The sequence below is a fragment of the Pholis gunnellus genome (genome assembly GCF_910591455.1).
Source record: "Pholis gunnellus genome assembly, chromosome: 17".
NCBI lineage: Eukaryota > Metazoa > Chordata > Actinopteri > Perciformes > Pholidae > Pholis > Pholis gunnellus.
Window position 1 is genome coordinate 21,759,742 of NC_136544.1, and position 20,644 is coordinate 21,780,385.

Genomic DNA, 20,644 nt, shown 5'->3' on the forward strand with positions numbered 1-20,644 from the left:
TACCAACAGTGGTGGAAAGTAACAAAGTGTGTCTACACAAGTGCTTTTTTTGAAAAGAAGCTGGCTGGTTGAAGGTGTGGGAGAGTTTCTCAGAGATGGATCTAAGTTTTCAATATTTATGAGCTGCAGTAAAAACATGACAGGACCAGTTCTGTGATGTGACGACCCTGCAGAACTGTAGGAACTGAAGTGAAGGAAAGAGTTCTGCAAAAGCATAAAGTAGCAGAAAAGGGTGCAAAAAAACAAAACAAGAGTTGCATTGGACATACAGCGAGTACAAGTACCTCAAAACGCAGTACTTATTGTACTTGGCTCCATTCCATCTCTGGGGGTGTGGACCGTGGACCCCGCCCCCTCACCTGCAGCTCAGCCCACCTGAGATCCTTTAAAAGAAGCCAACGGGTCCGTCTCCTCTCACTTCTCTCCTCTTCCACTCCCTCCACCGGAGAAGACGAGCCACACCTCTTCATCTATCACTCCATCATCGTCCTCATCATGGCCATGATGTTCTCACAGAGATCCTCGACGGGCGGCTTCGGCTCTGGGAGACCCTCCTACGGCGGCGGCATGAGCTCCTACAGCATGTCAGGAGGAGCAATAGGCGGTGGTGTCAGGGTCTCCCAGGCCAGCAGGAGCTTCTCTTCTGGCGGCGGTGGCTACGGTGGCGGCGGCGGCGGTGGCTACAGTGGCGGCGGCGGTGGCTACAGTGGCGGCGGTGGCTACGGCTTCGGAGGCGGAGCAGGTGGTGGTGGAGGCTTCGGCTCAGGAGGCGGAGGAGGTTTCGGCGGCGGCGGCGGCGGTGGCGGTGCAGAAGCCAGCAACTCGATCGGCAACGAGAAGTTCGCCATGCAGAACCTCAACGACCGCCTGGCCACCTACCTGGCCAAGGTGGCGGCGCTGGAGAAGTCCAACGGAGAGCTGGAGGTGAAGATCAGGGGGTTTGTGGAGAGCAAGGTCGGCCCGAGCGCCAGAGACTACAGCCACTTCTTCGTGACCATCGCAGAGCTGCAGGGCAAGGTGAGGAAGAGGGGCAGCGTGGGAAATGGTGTTCAGTGTGGCGTCTGTAGTTCTTTTCTAGCTCTGCTCCGGGTTCTGCTGGTGGTCGTGTTTGATTAACCTTTAAAAATCTAACCACTAAAGAAAAGATGAGAAATATCTATTTATAGGTTATTGAGCCGCTTGTCTGGAGTTAATAAAGTTTTGAACTAATAACGGGAGAAGTATTTTGGTAAAAGATATTTAACCGTAGCAGCTCTCAACTTCTGTAAATGATGAAAAGAACAAAAAAAAGAAGAAACTTGATAAAACAAATAAATTCACAGTGAATTCTTTGTGAACTAACGGGCAACAAAACCAAGAGATGATTAAAAGACGAACTTGAGGATGAAATCAAACCCTGTGGGCTGAGTATAAATGAAAAAGCCACCGCCCTGAATAAAGGAGAGCAGCCCTCAGGGATGAACTTCTGTAATTAAAGGAGGTGTGAGGAGAAGCAGCTCGACACACCTGTGTGGACCACATCCAGGTGCAGCTGCCACGCCTCAAACACTCTGCACACTGAACATCACATTGCTTGTGAGGGATCTTTAATATTTGTGTCGCAGAAAACCCACAAACATACATATGCACAAGATGATTTTTCTATTTCATACACATGTGTATATGTTTATGTATTTAGTCCCCGTATATAGTGCACACCTTACCGCCCTGTCTTCTGATTGGTCACTTAATATCTAAAAGATGGTTGGTGTGTGTTTCAGATCCAGGACGCCATCCTGCTCAAAGGATCAGTGCTGCTGAGTGTCGACAACGCCAAGCTGGCTATGGACGACTTCAGGATGAAGTCCGTGACTCTTTGATTTCACTTCTGTCCTCAAAGATCTGAAACGTCAACCAAACTCAAATCAAAGCTATGATTTAGACACAAAGTGTTTTCCAGCTAAATGAGAGATTTAAAAACAGATCCGGCCGCTTTGTCTCCCTCTGCTGGAGAACATCATCCACTACCAACATGTACAATAACCAGTCAATAACCAGTCAATAACCAGCCAATAACCAGCCAATAGACAGCCAATAGACAGCCAATAACCAGCCAATAACCAGTCAATAACCAGCCAATAACCAGTCAATAACCAGCCAATAACCAGCCAATAACCAGCCAATAACCAGCCAATAACCAGCCAATAACCAGCCAATAACCAGTCAATAACCAGCCAATAACCAGTCAATAACCAGCCAATAACCAGCCAATAACCAGCCAATAACCAGCCAATAACCAGCCAATAACCAGCCAATAGACAGCCAATAACCAGCCAATAACCAGCCAATAACCAGCCAATAACCAGTCAATAACCAGCCAATAACCAGCCAATAACCAGCCAATAACCAGCCAATAACCAGTCAATAACCAGCCAATAACCAGCCAATAACCAGCCAATAACCAGCCAATAACCAGCCAATAGACAGCCAATAACCAGCCAATAACCAGCCAATAACCAGTCAATAACCAGTCAATAACCAGCCAATAACCAGCCAATAACCAGTCAATAACCAGCCAATAACCAGCCAATAACCAGCCAATAACCAGCCAATAACCAGTCAATAACCAGCCAATAGACAGCCAATAACCAGCCAATAACCAGTCAATAACCAGCCAATAACCAGCCAATAACCAGCCAATAACCAGTCAATAACCAGTGAATAACCAGCCAATAACAAGCCAATAACCAGCCAATAACCAGCCAATAACCAGCCAATAACCAGTCAATAACCAGTGAATAACCAGCCAATAACCAGTCAATAGACAGCCAATAACCAGCCAATAACCAGTCAATAACCAGCCAATAACCAGCCAATAGACAGCCAATAACCAGTCAATAACCAGTGAATAACCAGCCAATAACCAGCCAATAGACAGCCAATAACCAGCCAATAACCAGCCAATAACCAGTCAATAACCAGTGAATAACCAGCCAATAACCAGCCAATAACCAGCCAATAACCAGTCAATAACCAGCCAATAACCAGCCAATAGACAGCCAATAACCAGCCAATAACCAGCCAATAACCAGTCAATAACCAGCCAATAACCAGCCAATAACCAGCCAATAGACAGCCAATAACCAGCCAATAACCAGCCAATAACCAGCCAATAACCAGCCAATAACCAGCCAATAACCAGCCAATAACCAGTCAATAACCAGCCAATAACCAGCCAATAGACAGCCAATAACCAGCCAATAACAAGCCAATAACCAGCCAATAACCAGCCAATAACAAGCCAATAACCAGTCAATAACCAGCCAATAACCAGCCAATAACCAGCCAATAACCAGCCAATAACCAGCCAATAACCAGCCAATAACCAGTCAATAACCAGCCAATAACAAGCCAATAACCAGTCAATAACCAGCCAATAACCAGTCAATAACCAGCCAATAAGATTCTAAATCACTCATGTTGAGAAATCATTTCTTTTTTAGCTCAAGAAATGTTTTCAGAACCTCTGAATAAAACTAAAAGTTAATATTCATACATGTAACTCATTATGATGCTCTCTGTAATATTGTAACATTTTAGTATTATAAAGGTGGAGGCACTGTAATATTTATGCATCTCTGTTAAGTTTGTTTATTTTAATTTTAGTGTTTAAATTGTGCAAAATCAATAAACTAAACTAATTCATTCAGGTAGAATCTTGGAACTAACTTCCTGAATGCTCAGCTTGTGTTATTGCATCATGTTTGAACTTGACTCTCTGGAGCTCGTCTCATGAATAACCTTTTCTTTGTGCAACATCAGCTTTGATATCATTTGTGTACACTTTTTCTGCACATTCACGTCTTTTTGTCCCTCTTGTGATGCCGTCATTAAACTCTGCAGGTACGAGAACGAGCTGTCGATGCGTCAGTCGGTGGAGGCCGACATCGCCGGGCTCAAGATGGTGCTGGCAGAACTGGGCATGGCCAAGAACGACCTGACCATGCAGATCGACAGTCTGACCGAAGAGCTGGAGACCATGAAGAAGAACCACGAGGAGGTACCCGGATGTTAGCATGCTAACGTTAGCCAATAACCCATTATTCAGAGAGTTAAGTGTGGTTTAGTTAGACCACGTCCCCGTCTGGTCTCTGACGTCCTCTCCGTCCCCCTGCAGGACCTGATGACCTCGCGGACTCAGATGAGCGGCCAGGTGAACGTGGAGGTGGAGGCCACTCCTCAGCAGGACCTCTCCAAGGTCCTGGAGGACATGAGGGACCACTACGAGACCATCACCGCCAAGACCAACAAGGAGCTGGAGTCCTGGTACCAGAGCAAGGTGGGGGAGGGGGACTCCTTTAAGAACTACATCACTAAATGTTTTATCTTCTTAAAGTTTTGAGTGACTCGGTCCTCTCGTCCAATCAGACGGAGATGCTCAATACGGAGGTGGCGACTGCAGAGGTGACGCTGAAAACAACCTCGTCGGAAGTGAAGACCACGAAGAGTCAACTTCAGGCTCTGGAGATCGAGCTCCAGTCACAGCTGAGCATGGTGAGGATTAAATATTAGAGTTATTTATAATTATTATGACGATTACTGATGTCCATGTAGGGACTGCAACAGACTCCAGGTGTCCTCTTACAGACGATAACAGACTCCAGGTGTCCTCTAACAGACGATAAAGACTCCAGGTGTCCTCTAACAGACGATAAAGACTCCAGGTGTCCTCTAACAGACGATAAAGACTCCAGGTGTCCTCTAACAGACGATAAAGACTCCAGGTGTCCTCTAACAGACGATAAAGACTCCAGGTGTCCTCTAACAGACGATAAAGACTCCAGGTGTCCTCTAACAGACGATAAAGACTCCAGGTGTCCTCTAACAGACGATAACAGACTCCAGGTGTCCTCGTACAGACGATAACAGACTCCAGGTGTCCTCTAACAGACGATAAAGACTCCAGGTGTCCTCTAACAGACGATAAAGACTCCAGGTGTCCTCTAACAGACGATAACAGACTCCAGGAGTCCTCGTACAGACGATAACAGACTCCAGGTGTCCTCGTACAGACGATAACAGACTCCAGGTGTCCTCGTACAGACGATAAAGACTCCAGGTGTCCTCTAACAGACGATAAAGACTAGAGGTGTCCTCTAACAGACGATAAAGACTCCAGGTGTCCTCTAACAGACGATAACAGACTCCAGGTGTCCTCTAACAGACGATAAAGACTCCAGGTGTCCTCTAACAGATGATAACAGACTCCAGGTGTCCTCGTACAGACGATAACAGACTCCAGGTGTCCTCTAACAGACGATAACAGACTCCAGGTGTCCTCTAACAGATGATAACAGACTCCAGGTGTCCTCGTACAGACGATAACAGACTCCAGGTGTCCTCTAACAGATGATAACAGACTCCAGGTGTCCTCTAACAGACGATAACAGACTCCAGGTGTCCTCTAACAGATGATAACAGACTCCAGGTGTCCTCGTACAGACGATAACAGACTCCAGGTGTCCTCTAACAGACTCCAGGTGTCCTCTAACAGACTCCAGGTGTCCTCTAACAGATGATAACAGACTCCAGGTGTCCTCGTACAGACGATAAAGACTCCAGGAGTCCTCTTACAGACGATAACAGACTCCAGGTGTCCTCTAACAGATGATAACAGACTCCAGGTGTCCTCTAACAGACGATAACAGACTCCAGGTGTCCTCGTACAGACGATAAAGACTCCAGGAGTCCTCGTACAGACGATAAAGACTCCAGGAGTCCTCTTACAGACGATAACAGACTCCAGGTGTTCTCTTACAGACGATAACAGACTCCAGGTGTCGTCTGTCCTCTAACTCTCCCGTCTCTCCGTAGAAAGCGTCTCTTGAAGCCCAACTCAGCGGGATCCAGAGCCAGTACTCCATGAAGCTGTCTAGCTACCAGATGCAGGTGACCTCCATGGAGGAGCAGCTGGTGCAGCTGAGGGCCGACCTGGAGAGGCAGGGACAGGAGTACCAGGCACTGCTGGACATCAAGACCAGGCTGGAGATGGAGATCGCCGAGTACAGGAGGCTGCTGGACGGAGAGGGTGCGGCTGCCGGGTAAGAAGAAGTTAAAACCAGACTGTGAGAAACTCGACAGAGTGAGACGTCGCTGTTTTACACACAATCTCTGACACAAAGTAGAAAGAACGCAATTATTAAAAAAGTAAACTATTTCTGCAATGTCATCACGTGTTGGGAAATACACCATAAAAATATAAACATATAGTAAAACAACAATGTATTTTGCAGGTTATTAGCGCCAAAATATTAGCTCGGATGTATTTCAAAACATTCAAATCCTTCATTTGTGATTTCGGAGTATTTGGAAAGTTTGTGGAACTTTACTTTGAAACTGAAAAACAGATTTCTCTAACTTCCTGTGACGTCTCTCTCAGATCCTCGTCCGCTGGTTCTTCCTCCTCCACCTCCCACTCCTCCACCTCCACCACCACCGTCATCAAGAAGGTCGTCGAGACCAACTGAGACCAATCAGCTGTCTGTCTGACGTATGGGGGCGGAGCCAAATCTATCAACCTATCATCTTCCTGCTTGCTCCACCTATCGTGTCGCACTCTGCTGTCATTTAACCCAGAATGAGTCAGCTGATTGTGTGAACGTTTGAGTTGGAACTTAACTTTAAAGCTTCTGTCTGCTCTACGGAATAAAACTCTTCTAAACGTGTCCGGAGCGTCATTTTACTTTTAGCGTACGTAAAGTCTTCTTCTCCAGGTGTTGCTCTTCAAACATCTCCTTCATGTTCTTCATGTGCCCCTGAAGCCTTTTAATGAGTTCAGTGTTTGGATCGCTGTCATTACAGAATCTAGCTCACGATGAGTTAATACTGGCAGAAGTCCTCAAGCCATGATTCTTATCAAGCGTGTCAAGTTTAGGCCATTTTTGAGAAGTTTCAACAGCTCGATGTACGACGCCACATCCTCACCGCTCCATGAGACCTCCAGCTTTTGATAACTTTGAACCACTGAGGTCTTTAGATTGTACGGACTACATTTGAAGTTGATGTGATAAATTATCCAGGCGGGGTTTGTTAAAGAAATGTCAAAATCAAAAATGTCCGACTTCCAGTTGGGTTTAGATCAGTGAACTCCTGCTCACGCTGAGTCAGCATCACGGTAAATCACTGCCTGCATCGGATTATTGCTTATTCAAGTGTTATTGTAACTTAAATCCTTTTATTTTAGGTTGAGAAACCCACATCACTCCATCACACTATAAAGAAAACAAGTTATTAATAACTTTGGTCAAAGCTTAAAACCCGTTCAAGGGTATATATATATAAAATATACTATATTACATATATAAAATATACTATATTACATATATAAAATATAACATATTACATATATAAAATATACTATATTACATATATAAAATATACTATATTACATATATAAAATATAACATATTACATATATAAAATATACTATATTACATATATAAAATATACTATATTACATATATAAAATATAACATATTACATATATAAAATATACTATATTACATATATAAAATATAATATATTACATATATAAAATATACTATATTACATATATAAAATATAATATATTACATATATAAAATATAATATATTACATATATAAAATATAATATATTACATATATAAAATATAATATATTACATATATAAAAAATACTATATTACATATATAAAATATACTATATTACATATATAAAATATACTATATTACATATATAAAATATACTATATTACATATATAAAATATAATATATTACATATATAAAATATAATATATTACATATATAAAATATAATATATTACATATATAAAATATACTATATTACATATATAAAATATAATATATTACATATATAAAATATACTATATTACATATATAAAATATAACATATTACATATATAAAATATAACATATTACATATATAAAATATACTATATTACATATATAAAAAATACTATATTACATATATAAAATATACTATATTACATATATAAAATATACTATATTACATATATAAAATATAATATATTACATATATAAAATATTATATTTTATATATGTAAAATATTATGTATATATATATAAAATAATATAAATTATATTTTATATACATAAAATACAATTTATATATTATATTTTATAAAGACTAAGAAGTTCACGTTCTTCCACTTATTTTAAATACAGAATGTGTTCACACGGTCACAAAGACACTTCTCACCCTCAATGGCTGCCATCTTGGCTCCTCCTCCTCCAGGAGCAGAGCTCCTCCTCTCTGCTGGAGATCCAGGACGTACTGCTGGACCCGCTGGAGGGAAGGGAGGCACGGGAGAACCAGAACCAGGACTGAGAGGGTCAGACTGTGAGACCTGCTGCAGTAACATGAGAGGATCTCTAGAGTCTGGAGCTCAGAGACCACGTTAGACCACAGGGGGCGACAGAACCAACAGGAAGCTCATCACAGTAGCTTTAAGGTGATAGAAACAACGCAAACACACATGAACACAAGGTTTGAAAGAAGAAAAACGTGTCATAACACGATCTAATATACTGATCTCATTAAAACATGTTAGAGAAGAAGAGGACGGAGGTTTGATTCCCGGCTCAAAGAAGAAGAAAGCAGAGCGGAGCCGACGTCTCATTAGTTTCTTTAATAATTATTTTTCCAGTACAAGATGCTGCATCACGGTCGTCTTTTATAAAAAAAGTTGTATTAGATTTCATTAGGAATGACATAATCAATAAAGATTTGTACACAGTGAGCGATCTGGACCGGGGGGGGGGCTCCTTGTGCTGATGGGTTCTGGTCCGTTAGAACCTTTGAACTGGAATGATTCTTTAATTCTGCTACAAAAGAACAAACAGAGGAATGTGGAGTCACCGAGTCTGATCCATACTTTAACAACAGAGACCTGAAATACGAGTAAACACAAGTACTCACAAAGAAAGTACTTTAATGAGTACTGAGGAACCAGAACCAGGACCCGGTTCACCTGAAGAACATGGACTACTTTAATCTGATGAGAATACGTGAACGCTGACATTTAGATTAGCAATAAAGAAGACGTTTGAGTATTTCTAATGTATGAATGCATCTGTTTATGTATCTTTACCGTAATAACACGACAGAGGAGCAACGACGTTCACACAGCGGCTCACGCTAACGTGGTTTTTAACGCTGGAATAAAAGCTTTTTATTTTCTTGCAAATATTTTACTTCACAATCTCAGAATATTCTCAGTTTCTCTCGTAATATTTTTTCAGTTCTTTTCCTCTTAAATTAATACATTTAATCTCAGAAATTCAGACGTTTTTCTCTGAATATTAGTTGTTTTGGGTCAAATCTGCAGCGGTTCAAATCATTTAAATAACGTGATTTAACGGAGACGGACTGTAAAACGTACCAGTCTGAAATCACATCTGAGACGAAGTATAAAAAACACTTTTACTCTGAAGAGTACTCATAACGCTCTTCATCGTGTACACGTTCTCCCTCTGAAGTACTGGTCTGTAAACGGGTCCTGGTTCAGGAGCTGCTGGTCTGGTTTCAGTTACAAAAAATCAAAATCAAGTTCCTCAAACTTGAAGTATTTTTGTGCTTGTTTAATAAAAGTACTCCAGAATAAGTACTACTGGACCTTTGGGACCAAAGATTATCTACAAGCCCATCATCATCACACACACACACACACACACACACACACACACACACACACACACACACACACACACACACACACACACACACACACACACACACACACACACACACACACACACACACACACACACACACACACACACACAACGATACGATGCAAAAAGAGCACAAAAGGTATGAAAAGTAAGAAAAAAAGGAAACTTTTATATATAGGATTTATAAAAAAAGAGGAATAATACTTTGTTTATCCGAGTTTTTGTTAAAGGGGGAGGAGTTTCTTTTAGCTGCTGTCGCTGCTGGAGGAGGAGCTAGAGCTGCTGGAGGAGGAGGAGCCAGAGGGGGAGGGGGAGGAGCTACTGGAGCTGGCCGTGTCTCCCCGCTCCCGTTTGTGGATCTGCTCGTGAGCTTTGAGGTGTCCTGACTGGCTGAAAGTCTTCCCACAGTGGAGGCAGGCGTAGGGCCGCTCCCCCGTGTGGATCTGCTGGTGGGCCTTCAGGTGGCCGAGGCGGCCGAAGCTCTTGCCGCACTGCGTGCAGCCGAACGGCCGCTCGCCCGAGTGGATCTTCTCGTGGGTCTTCAGCACGCCCGAGTTGCTGAAAGTCTTCCCGCACTGCGAGCAGGTGAACGGCTTCTCCCCCGTGTGGATCTGGATGTGGTTCCGGTAACCCGACTCCTTGCTGAAGCTCTTGCCGCAGTGCTGGCAGCAGAACGGCCGCTCGCCCGTGTGGCTCAGCTGGTGGGCCTTCAGCTCCTTGGATTGGCCGAAGCTCTTGCCGCAGGCGAGGCAGGCGAACGGCCGCTCGCCGGTGTGCAGCCGCTGGTGTGACCGCAGGTCGTCGGCCTTGGTGAAGCCCTTGGGGCAGTGGGCGCACACGTAGGGCTTCTGGCCCGTGTGGATCAGCTGGTGGCGCTTCAGGTTGCCCGCCTGGCCGAAGCTCTTGCCACACTGCGAGCAGCTGTAGGGCCGCTCGCCGGTGTGGATCCTCTGGTGCGTCTTCAGGTTCCCCAGCGTGCTGAAGTTCTTGCCGCATTGCGTGCAGGAGAACGGTTTCTCCGCCTGCGTGTTGCGAGGCTTCCTCGCCGTCGGGTTCTGCGTTTTGCCCGCCGGACCCGAACCCGCCTCGGCCGTCGGCGCCTCGTACGCCCCTCCGCCTGCGAACTCGGGGTCCATCTTGCCCACGCCGTCCATCAGCAGGGCCTCGGGCCGCAGCTTGTTGAGCTCGGTGCGGAGCTCGGCCATGTGGATGGACTCCAGGCCGTTGGTGGTGGTGGATTCTGGGTACTCGCACTTCAGGGAGCTCAGCTCGGTGGTGTAGTAACACTGAAGGTCCACATGGTGGTCCGACTTGATGTACTCCAGAGTGTCCGTCACCTGGAACACACAGACCAGCTTCACTACACATATTAAGGGATGGCATCGGTAAATACACAGGAGACAGAGATACAGATATATACTGTGTATATCTATACGCACACACACACACACACACAGCTAATCAGTCAATCACATGGCAGCAGCTCAATGCCTTTAGGCGTCTAGACGTGATGAAGACGAGCATCACAATGAGGAAGAAAGGGGATTTAAGTGACTTTGAACGTGGCGTATTGTTGGTGCTGGTCTGAGTGTTTAAAACTGCTGATCTGGGTTCACAGAGAACGGTCCGATACAGAGAAGATCTCCAGCGAGCGGCAGTCGTGTGGATGAAGATGCCTCGTTGAGGTCAGAGCAGAATGGAGTGGATGAAGATGATAGAAAGTCAACAGTAACTCAAATAACCACTCGTTACAAACCAAGGTCTGCAGAACACATCTCTGAACGCACAACATGTGGAACCTTGAAGCAGACGGGCTGCAGCAGCAGAGACCACAGCGGCTAACGCTGCGGTCATTGGACACTGAGGCTGCAGGCTCACCAACATGTAACAACAGAGGGGGGGGGGGTATTGTCTTAGCACACTTTGGGCCCCTTCGTACCAACTGAGCATCATTTAAACCCCACGGCCTCCCTGAGTCTTGTTGCTGACCTTTATGACCCAGTGGACCATCTTCTGCTCCTCCAGCAGGATGCTGCAGCGTCTCACAAAGATCACATCAACGTTTCAACACCTCGTTCAGTCTCTGCTACCAACAATTAAGCAGTTCTGAAGGCAAAAGGGTGCAACCCGGTACTAGCCAGGTGTACCTAATAAAGTGGCCGGTGAGTGTTTATGTAAATTTGTATTTATTTGCTTAATTCAAACTAGGCGTGCCGGAGAGGAGGAGTGGCTTATCTCCATGGAAACCATTATCAACTAAGCCATTTATGTCCATCAACCAACAGAAGCAGAAACCTCTAATCCTGCTTCGTACACGTTACAGTCCAGACACCAGTTCATCACATGATCCACGCTATGAACAACAAATACACTATTTTACTGTGATTTCATCACAATAAACATAAACATGATGCAGAAATATCTACACAATGATGACGATCTGTAAAAAGTCTAAATTCATGTTTTGTTAGTTCTCTTCAAAAGACGACAAGTAAACAACTTTTAAAATTATAATAGAATAAAGTTCTATCAGTGCTATGCTAAGCTAACACTGCAGCAGCTCCATCAACACTCAACATGACGTCATCTAGGCGTGAATACAGCAGCCTCCTTTTCATTGTGTGAACGGGGTCTACCTGGGACCTGGTGTGAACGGGGTCTACCTGGGACCTGGTGTGAACGGGGTCTACCTGGGACCTGGTGTGAACGGGGTCTACCTGGGACCTGGTGTGAACGGGGTCTACCTGGGACCTGGTGTGAACGGGGTCTACCTGGGACCAGGTGTGAACGGGGTCTACCTGGGACCAGGTGTGAACGGGGTCTACCTGGGACCTGGTGTGAATGGTGGTCCTTGTTTACCTGTGAGATGTAGTCGAACACTGAGCTGGGCTCGTAGTGGGACTTGTAGTCCAGCTCTGGGACGTCCCCGTGGTGGAAGTGGCCCAGGTGGTGGTGATGGTCCCCGTGGTGATGCTCAGACTTGATGTAGTCCAGGCCGCTGATCTCCATCTTGATCTGGTCCTGGCCCAGCTCGGCAGTGGACAGCGGCTGGATCTCCGACAGGTCCACGGTCCGGATGGGCTCCAGGTCCAGGTCCAGGTCCAGATCCAGGTCCTCCGGCTCGCTCTTCACGCACGGCAGCATTGCCAGCGGCTCGGCGACCTCCGTGGGGGAGGGGTCCAGAGGGGGGGGGAGGGGGGAGGCCGAGGCTCAAACAGTCGGCCTCCAAGTCTGTCATGCTGAGGGGGCGGAGCTAACGGCGTATCGCCGACGCTTTGTCCCGCCCTCCTCTGTAGAAATCGACCTGTCCTGAGAAGGGGGGGCGTGTCCTCTGGGAATCCAACAATGAGTCACTGATGATGTCACCACCGACACCTGACTGGGACCAGCCTGCAGAGACACAACACAACACGGCTTTACACTAAAGAAATATACGTTTATACAGATCTATGTTTAGCCTTTGATGAAATATGACGTATATGTGTGATACTAGTCAGAATCAAACTTTAATATATATATATATATATATATATATATATATATATTAGTGCTGGGCAAGTTAACGCGTTAATTAATTAACGCCGACAATTATATTATCGTGCGTTAACGCAGTTTTTTTTTTTTTTTATTAGGCGGACATTTTTAACACAAGAACCGGGCAGCGAGCGGTGGACGGCGGTTTGTGTGGCGTCTCTTCTCTTCCTGCTGCTGCTCTAGTTTGGAGAACGAGAGTCTTCAGTCTCCAGTCCTCAGTGAGATAATGTGCTGTTATAGTCACACAGGAATCCACTGCGCTTGACGTCCAGTCAACACATCGCAAGTTAATGAAACTCTTACTGCTGAACTCAAAGATTCCACTAAGCTGCACTTCTCTGTAGAGCTTGAGCACGACTGTGTCCGTGAAAAAACGCCGCGACAGAGTCATATCCATGTGTCCTATTCATGTCCTTCTTCCCTTCCTTGTTAAAAAATCAAAAATAACATCTGATTCAAACGTGGACGGTGCATTTCTAATTTCTTTCTCCGATGTCTCATCTTTGTTTTCACCAATCACACTGACCCCTGACCTCTGCTGACCTCACCAGAAAACAACTGAGCGCCATCTAGTGGACTTGATTTTATTGTTCTAGTACCAAAACGTTTAGTCTATATAATAAAAGATCGATACTTGGCTTCCGTGTATCGATACAATATCGCCACGCAAAATATCGCAATACTATGCTGTATCAATTTTTTCCTCCACCCCTACCACTACCACCAGTACTACCACTAGTACTACTACTATCACCAGTACTACTACCACCAGTACTACCACCAGTACTACCACTAGTACTACTACTATCACCAGTACTACTACCACCAGTACTACCACTACCACCAGTACTACTACCACCAGTACTACTACCACCAGTACTACTACTACGTCTGCAGCGTTTGACACTGAACCACCAGATCCTCCTCCAGACCCTCGAGGGGATGGCGTCTCAGGCTCTGCTCTCTCCCTGTCTGCATCCTACCTGACAGGTGGATCCTACCAGGTGACATGGAGGGGGGCCGTGTCGGAACCACGCATGCCGACTACGGGGGTTCCACAAGGTTCAGTCCTGGGCCCCCTTCTCTTCTCGCTCTACACAACATCTCTGGTTCTGTTATTCGCTCGCATGACTTCTCCTCCCATTGTGATGCCGATGACGCCCAGCTGGTCTTGTCATTTCCTCCTGGTGACACTCAAGTGGAGGTACGCATCACTGTGTGCTTGGCCGACATCTCAAAGTGGATGACGACACACAACCTCAAGCTGAACCTGGACCAAACCGAGCTACTGTTCCTCCTGGTGAAGGGCTGCCTGCACCGAGACCCGTCCATCACCGTGGACGATACCGTGATGACGCCAACTCGGACTGCGAGGAACCTGGGTGTGACCCTGGACGACCAGCTGTCATTCTCAGCAAACATCTCATCGGTTACACGCTCCTGCAGATTCCTGCTCTACAACATCAGGAGGATTCTCCTCTTCCTCACTGAGGAGACGGTGCAGGTCCTCATCCAGGCTCTGGTCATCTCCCTCCTGGTCTACTGCAGCTCTCTACTTGCTGGAGCTCCGGCGTCGGCCATCAGACCTCTGGAGCTCGTCCAGAAAGCTGCAGCTCGTCTGATGTTCAATCGCCCCAAGTTCTCCCAAAACCTCCTTTCTCCGTGCTCTACACTGGCTCCCTGTAAGAGCTCTCATCCAGGTTCAGACTCTGGTGCTAGTCTACAGGTTCAGACTCTGGTGCTAGCCTACAGGTTCAGACTCTGGTGCTAGTCTACAGGTTCAGACTCTGGTGCTAGTCTACAGGTTCAGACTCTGGTGCTAGCCTACAGGTTCAGACTCTGGTGCTAGCCTACAGGTTCAGACTCTGGTGCTAGTCTACAGGTTCAGACTCTGGTGCTAGCCTACAGGTTCAGACTCTGGTGCTAGCCTACAGGTTCAGACTCTGGTGCTAGTCTACAGGTTCAGACTCTGGTGCTAGTCTACAGGTTCAGACTCTGGTGCTAGCCTACAGGTTCAGACTCTGGTGCTAGTCTACAGGGCAGTGAAAGGAACAGCTCCTTCCTGTCTCCAGGCCATGGTCTAGCCCTACACCCCCCCCGACCACTCCGCTCTGCTGCCTCGGGGCGATCGGTTCCCCGTCACTCAGAGGTCCCTGCGGCCGATGGACCCGGTCTCTGTTCTCTGTCCTGGCCCCACGATGGTGGAATGAACTCCCCACTGACGTCAGGACAGCAGAGTCGCTGCCCATCTTCCATCAGGCTGAAGACTCACCTCTTCATGAAGGTCTACCCTGAGCCTTCCTCTCAGCACTGGTTGTGTTCATGCTAGTGTGTTTCTGTACGTCTGCTCTGGTTTATGCTCTTAGAATTTTAAAGGAGATGCACTCATGACTTCTGGTGACTAGTAGTTCTCTTGAATACCGATGTTGAATACACTTATTGTAAGTCACTTTGGATAAAAGCGACTTCATCTGCTAAATGACTGTAATGTAATGTACCACCACCACTGATAGTCTGTCACTTAGCCCCTGCCATCAGTGTATGACTCAGATGTAACTTCTGCATTTAACCCATCACTAGCTTATTGGGAGCAGTGGGCTGCTGAGCGGTTAGGGGTTCAGTGTCTTGCTCAGGGACACTTCGGCACAGGTACTCGTACCAGCCGAGGATCGAACCGCCTACCTTGCGGTTGCCGGACAACCCCCTCTATCCTCTGGCTCTGGAGTAGGTTATATTTACTCAAGTACTGTAGTTAAAGGAGTACTCGGTTATAGTAGAACTTCTCCTGATACTGCAGGTTTTTGTTGTAGTACTTTGTTTCAATATCATAGTTTTAAGTATCACTTTAGAAACATCTGCAGCAGTAAAATACAACATACACATTAATACTGCAGTAATATTGACCCATAAACATAACTCATAGCTAAACACTGACAGGCCATCAATCAATACTTCTATTTGAACTGTTGACAATATGCACATCCTTCTACTTCAGGAAGGTTGTGAATGCAGTACTTTTACTTGTAATGGAGTACTTCCAATCACTACTGAGGTACTTTTACTGCAGTAAAGAATCTGAATACTTCTCGGTCACTCGCACAAACACATGAACGCGCAGTAAAGTTTGCAGCCGTTAACGTCAAACTAACGGCCACAAAAAAGCCCGTTAAAAGTTTACCGGGCTGTGGGTTCCGGTGCTCACGCGCAGCTCGAGTATAAAAGTCTGTACCTGTCTGTCTACCTGTTAGTCTTCTTTCAAAACACCTTTTTTTAACTCGCCACGCAGCCTCCGAGTGAAAGAATCTGGCGGTGATTTTCTCCACGTTTAACGGCTTGTTAACGGCTCATCAGCGGGAACTTTCGTTCCTCTCCCGGTGTGAAAGCTCCGCGTGAAAGCTCCGTATTTACACGAGCTTTCCTGGCATACAAAGACAGGGCAAGATGCCATAGCTATAGCTAGGTCAGCTAGCTAGAGCTAGCCAGTGGCCATCTTGTTTATCACACTAGCAGCTAAGCTAACTAGCGGGGCTAGCTGCTGTTAGAGGGGGGAGAAAGTGAGAGTGAAGCTGGGAGAGGGAGGATGAGAGGCAGGCGGAGGTTAGCCTCTTCCACTTGTCTCCTTCACTTTTTACCCCCAGCTAGCAGACGTGTGTGACAGCTCCGACACAAAAGAAAGAACCCTAACCCGGGTCCGATTCATGAAAATCTGTGCAGATTCTGTGAAGAGAGCGCGAGCGTTGAAGCCGGAAACCGAGCGCAGCGCGAGAGAGAAGCGTCAACAAGAGAAGCGGCTCAACGGCGGGTTCTGACTGTCCGTTACCTACGTTACCGGTCCGTTACCTGCGCGTGGTCCGGTTCATGGTTCTCTTCCTCGCGGTCACTTGTAGCTAAACTCCGCCGGACCCGCCACGTCCACCTTCGGCAGAACAACCTCACCTCCTCGCCTCCTCTCTCCTCCCCTCTATCACTGACTAATTCCGCTCCCTCCTTCTTTTTTCCTCCCTCCTTCCTTCCTTCCTCGCTTCTCTCCCCTCCTTCCTTCCTGCCTGCCCACTGGCCTCTCGTGCTCGGTAACTACGGCAACGGTAGTAGAGGAGGTGGGTATATTTTCTCAGTGTCGCGCGCAGTTGCACGAGCGGGTGCGCGCACGCGTTACATTGTTACATTATCATTGTCGTCGTCGCCTCCTCGCGCTCGTTTTTGTTTATTTATTTTTAGCTCCACGCGCCCGGTGTGTGTTTGATGATGAATGGGCGAGCAGCACGCGACACCCGCTGATCCGGGTCATTGCGGTCAAGTGGTGACGTCATCACGGAGCCGTTGACCTGCTCATTAAATATCTAATGATGTCACATTAATACATTTAAATGTGCTCAAACATTTTAGTTTATAAAATGATTAGTGCTGGGCAACGATTAATCTCATTGTTATGTTAAAGTTCATAATGAATCTAAAGTAGTGTGTTGTGCTCTTGTATGTTAAAGTGCTGCTCTATGAACTAAAGGTCAACAACATTTGGTGTAAACACGTTAAACTCATCCGGTTGTTGTTAACAGCAGGATTCTCTTCACACAGCAGCAGTTCTATCTCTTCACTCTCTGTGCTCAGTGTGTGACGTCATGTGAAACCTTCACTGCTGTGAACATGAACAACACGTTTCATCACAATGTGTGTGTTGTGTGTTCTCCTCTTCATCACTATGATGCTGTAACTCAGAGGTGATGAAGGTCACCCAGCGATGTCCAGTAGTCTCCAGTGAGAGCAGCAGCTGGTGCTCGTTGTGACACGTCGCTGTTGTCGTCTCTCCTTTAACACAACTCGTGTGTTCTTCTGGTGACGGTGCGTCTTGAGGCTCATACGTGACGTCATTGGTTGATTCTAAAGGTGCGTTCACACCAAACGAGACGTGAACGCGCCTTGAGGACGTTCCTTTAGTTTCTCTAAACTTCTCTCACGCGCTGCATCAACGTAGTCTGAAGACTTCCTCACCGCTGCCAGTGAGCAAGGCACTCTCAAAATCAAAATAATAAAAAAATGCGTTAAAGCGCGATAAAATAATTGTCGGCGTTCATTAATGATTGCGTTAACGCGATAACGCGCTAACTTGCCCAGCACTAAAAATTACTAGTATTTAATACTTATTTTCTGACTATACATACTTTTACACTTTAAATGGAGTACTTTCAAATAACAAACTTCTGCCTCCGGCCCATATATTATATATATTATATATATTATATATATAATATATATATTTTAGGGGTGCAACGGATCACAACCTCACGGTTCGGATCATTTGTCGGATCAGTAAAGAAAAGGGGAGGAGTCAAATATAACTGCTTTCCATTTATTAAAGAACTTCAAGAACACTTAAAGCAAATAACTTTGGTAAAGTCTCACATGAAAACAAATATATTGAAGATGTCCAATTTGAAACAAATAACATATATATATATATATATATATATATATATATATATATATATATATATAAAACTCATTTGTGTTAAGTTTCAGTGCACCATGAGGTCTGTTGAGACCCTCTTCAGAGCAGACCGGAGCTTCCACTGTTCACACTGAACTGAACTGTGAGGCAGCAACTTGGGTCGATGTTTACTTCCTGTCAGGTTAGTCATTCAAATACACAACAATGTTTACATCACTGTGACACGTCTACAACTTTAAACATTGTTGAAGAAGATGAGAATCTCTCCATCGTCTGTGGAGAGGGTCCACCTCTCTGTGCTGATGTTACTGTGGAGCCTTCTAGCTTCACTCTGCTGCTTCTGTCAGCACCTGCACCAGGTGTGTGTCTGTGTGACTCTCTCAGAGGGGGCGTGTCTACAGCACCTGTCTGTGTGACTCTCTCAGAGGGGGCGTGTCTACAGCACCTGTCTGTGACTCTCAGAGGGGGCGTGTCTACAGCACCTGTCTGTGACTCTCAGAGGGGGCGTGTCTACAGCACCTGTCTGTGACTCTCACAGAGGGGGCGTGTCTACAGCACCTGTCTGTGACTCTCAGAGGGGGCGTATCTACAGCACCTGTCTGTGACTCTCACAGAGGGGGCGTGTCTACAGCACCTGTCTGTGTGACTCTCTCAGAGGGGGCGTGTCTACAGCACATGTCTGTGACTCTCAGAGGGGGCGTGTCTACAGCACCTGTCTGTGACTCTCAGAGGGGGCGTGTCTACAGCACCTGTCTGTGACTCTCAGAGGGGGCGTGTCTACAGCACCTGCTCCTGGGCCCTCTTCCTCGTACGTGGCTAACTGAGTTAGCCGGATAATGTTCAGGATGAGATTACATAAGTCAGGCTTTTCGGTTCCTCGAAGCAAGTTTAACAAAATCACCATAGCAACACATCCATAAGCCTGAACCTGCTCCAGCGCAGGCTAACTTCAGTTAGCTGGATTAGCTCAGCTCCTCTTCCTCAGAGATCCACTGATGAAGGAGGATATTAGTCAGATCAGCGTTTTATAGGGAGAGAGTTCTTCCACATCGCCAACATCCGTCATCACATCACGATGACTTCCTGTTCGAGCGACGAGGAATCCTTTATTTACAGACTTGTGGAGCAGACATTGAACACCACACGCTGCAGCCTCGCTGTGGAGCGATGCTTCATGTTTGTAGTGTCGGTGATGCGAGAACATCGGGAAAGCCGCTGCATGCCGTGCTGTTCATAACGTTTATTTGGCGCTTAAGAAGCTCATGAATGTGTTCATTACATCACCATGGCAACATGTTGTACTGATCACCATGCTGAGTCATGTTTTTGTTTATAAACATACAGGAACTGGTGGAATATTTGCACAACATCATTTCCAGCGTCACGTCTAACTTGTGGGCGCTGTCTGATGGTCGCAAATATTTATGGCCGCGTCTGCCGGCGTCCCGCCAGCACCCCCGAGACGCAGGAAGGTGCCTCGGGCCGTACGTCGCTGCTATTAGGGCCCGAGCACCAACCTATTGTTATTCTAATGTTTATTATTATTATCGTACCAGTTTCATTGTAAAAAGGAGGTGCTTGGGATACTGGAAAACTTATGAAATTTGCACGCAAGCCAGGATTTGCGAAAATTGCAGTCTGAATGTGTTGTCCTGCTGCGGTATGAAATATTGTCTCGCTAGCGCCCCCTATTGAGTAACCCCAACATTGGGTTTCACCGAGCTGTATGAAATTTGGTAGGTATGTGGAACGTGATGGGACGTACAAAAAATTGACCCGATTGACTTCAGATTTGGTCAGTCTGCTCTTGAGACCATTTAAAAGTTACTCAAAGATCAAAAATGTATCGAACTATGAATCCGTGGCGTGGCGGCAAAAAAACACCATTCACCACGAAACAGGAAGTTGTTGTAACTCGGCCGTACATTGTCT

General features: G+C 46.0%; 2 protein-coding genes across 3 annotated transcripts; one reads left to right on the forward strand and one right to left on the reverse strand.

Moving 5' to 3' along the window:
* Window positions 1-429: 429 nt before the first annotated feature.
* Window positions 430-6,704, forward strand: LOC306709598 (keratin, type I cytoskeletal 13-like). The gene is made up of 7 exons (XM_079177808.1): window positions 430-1,017; window positions 1,761-1,843; window positions 3,883-4,039; window positions 4,157-4,318; window positions 4,408-4,533; window positions 5,854-6,080; window positions 6,419-6,704. The coding sequence occupies exons 1-7, from the start codon at window positions 496-498 to the stop codon at window positions 6,504-6,506; spliced, it is 1,365 nt and encodes a 454-aa protein (XP_079033934.1). The 5' UTR covers window positions 430-495; the 3' UTR covers window positions 6,507-6,704.
* Window positions 6,705-8,672: 1,968 nt separating this feature from the next.
* Window positions 8,673-17,238, reverse strand: LOC306709597 (uncharacterized protein). 2 transcript variants are annotated; one of them, XM_079177806.1, is made up of 3 exons: window positions 17,107-17,238; window positions 12,592-13,122; window positions 8,673-11,069 (listed from the first exon to the last, which is right to left on the reverse strand). In XM_079177806.1, the coding sequence occupies exons 2-3, from the start codon at window positions 12,874-12,876 to the stop codon at window positions 9,978-9,980; spliced, it is 1,377 nt and encodes a 458-aa protein (XP_079033932.1). In that variant the 5' UTR covers window positions 12,877-13,122; window positions 17,107-17,238; the 3' UTR covers window positions 8,673-9,977. The 2 variants fall into 2 exon arrangements, with proteins under 2 accessions (XP_079033932.1, XP_079033933.1); XM_079177807.1 differs by having other exon boundaries at window positions 17,087-17,221.
* Between the last annotated feature and the right edge of the window lie 3,406 nt (window positions 17,239-20,644).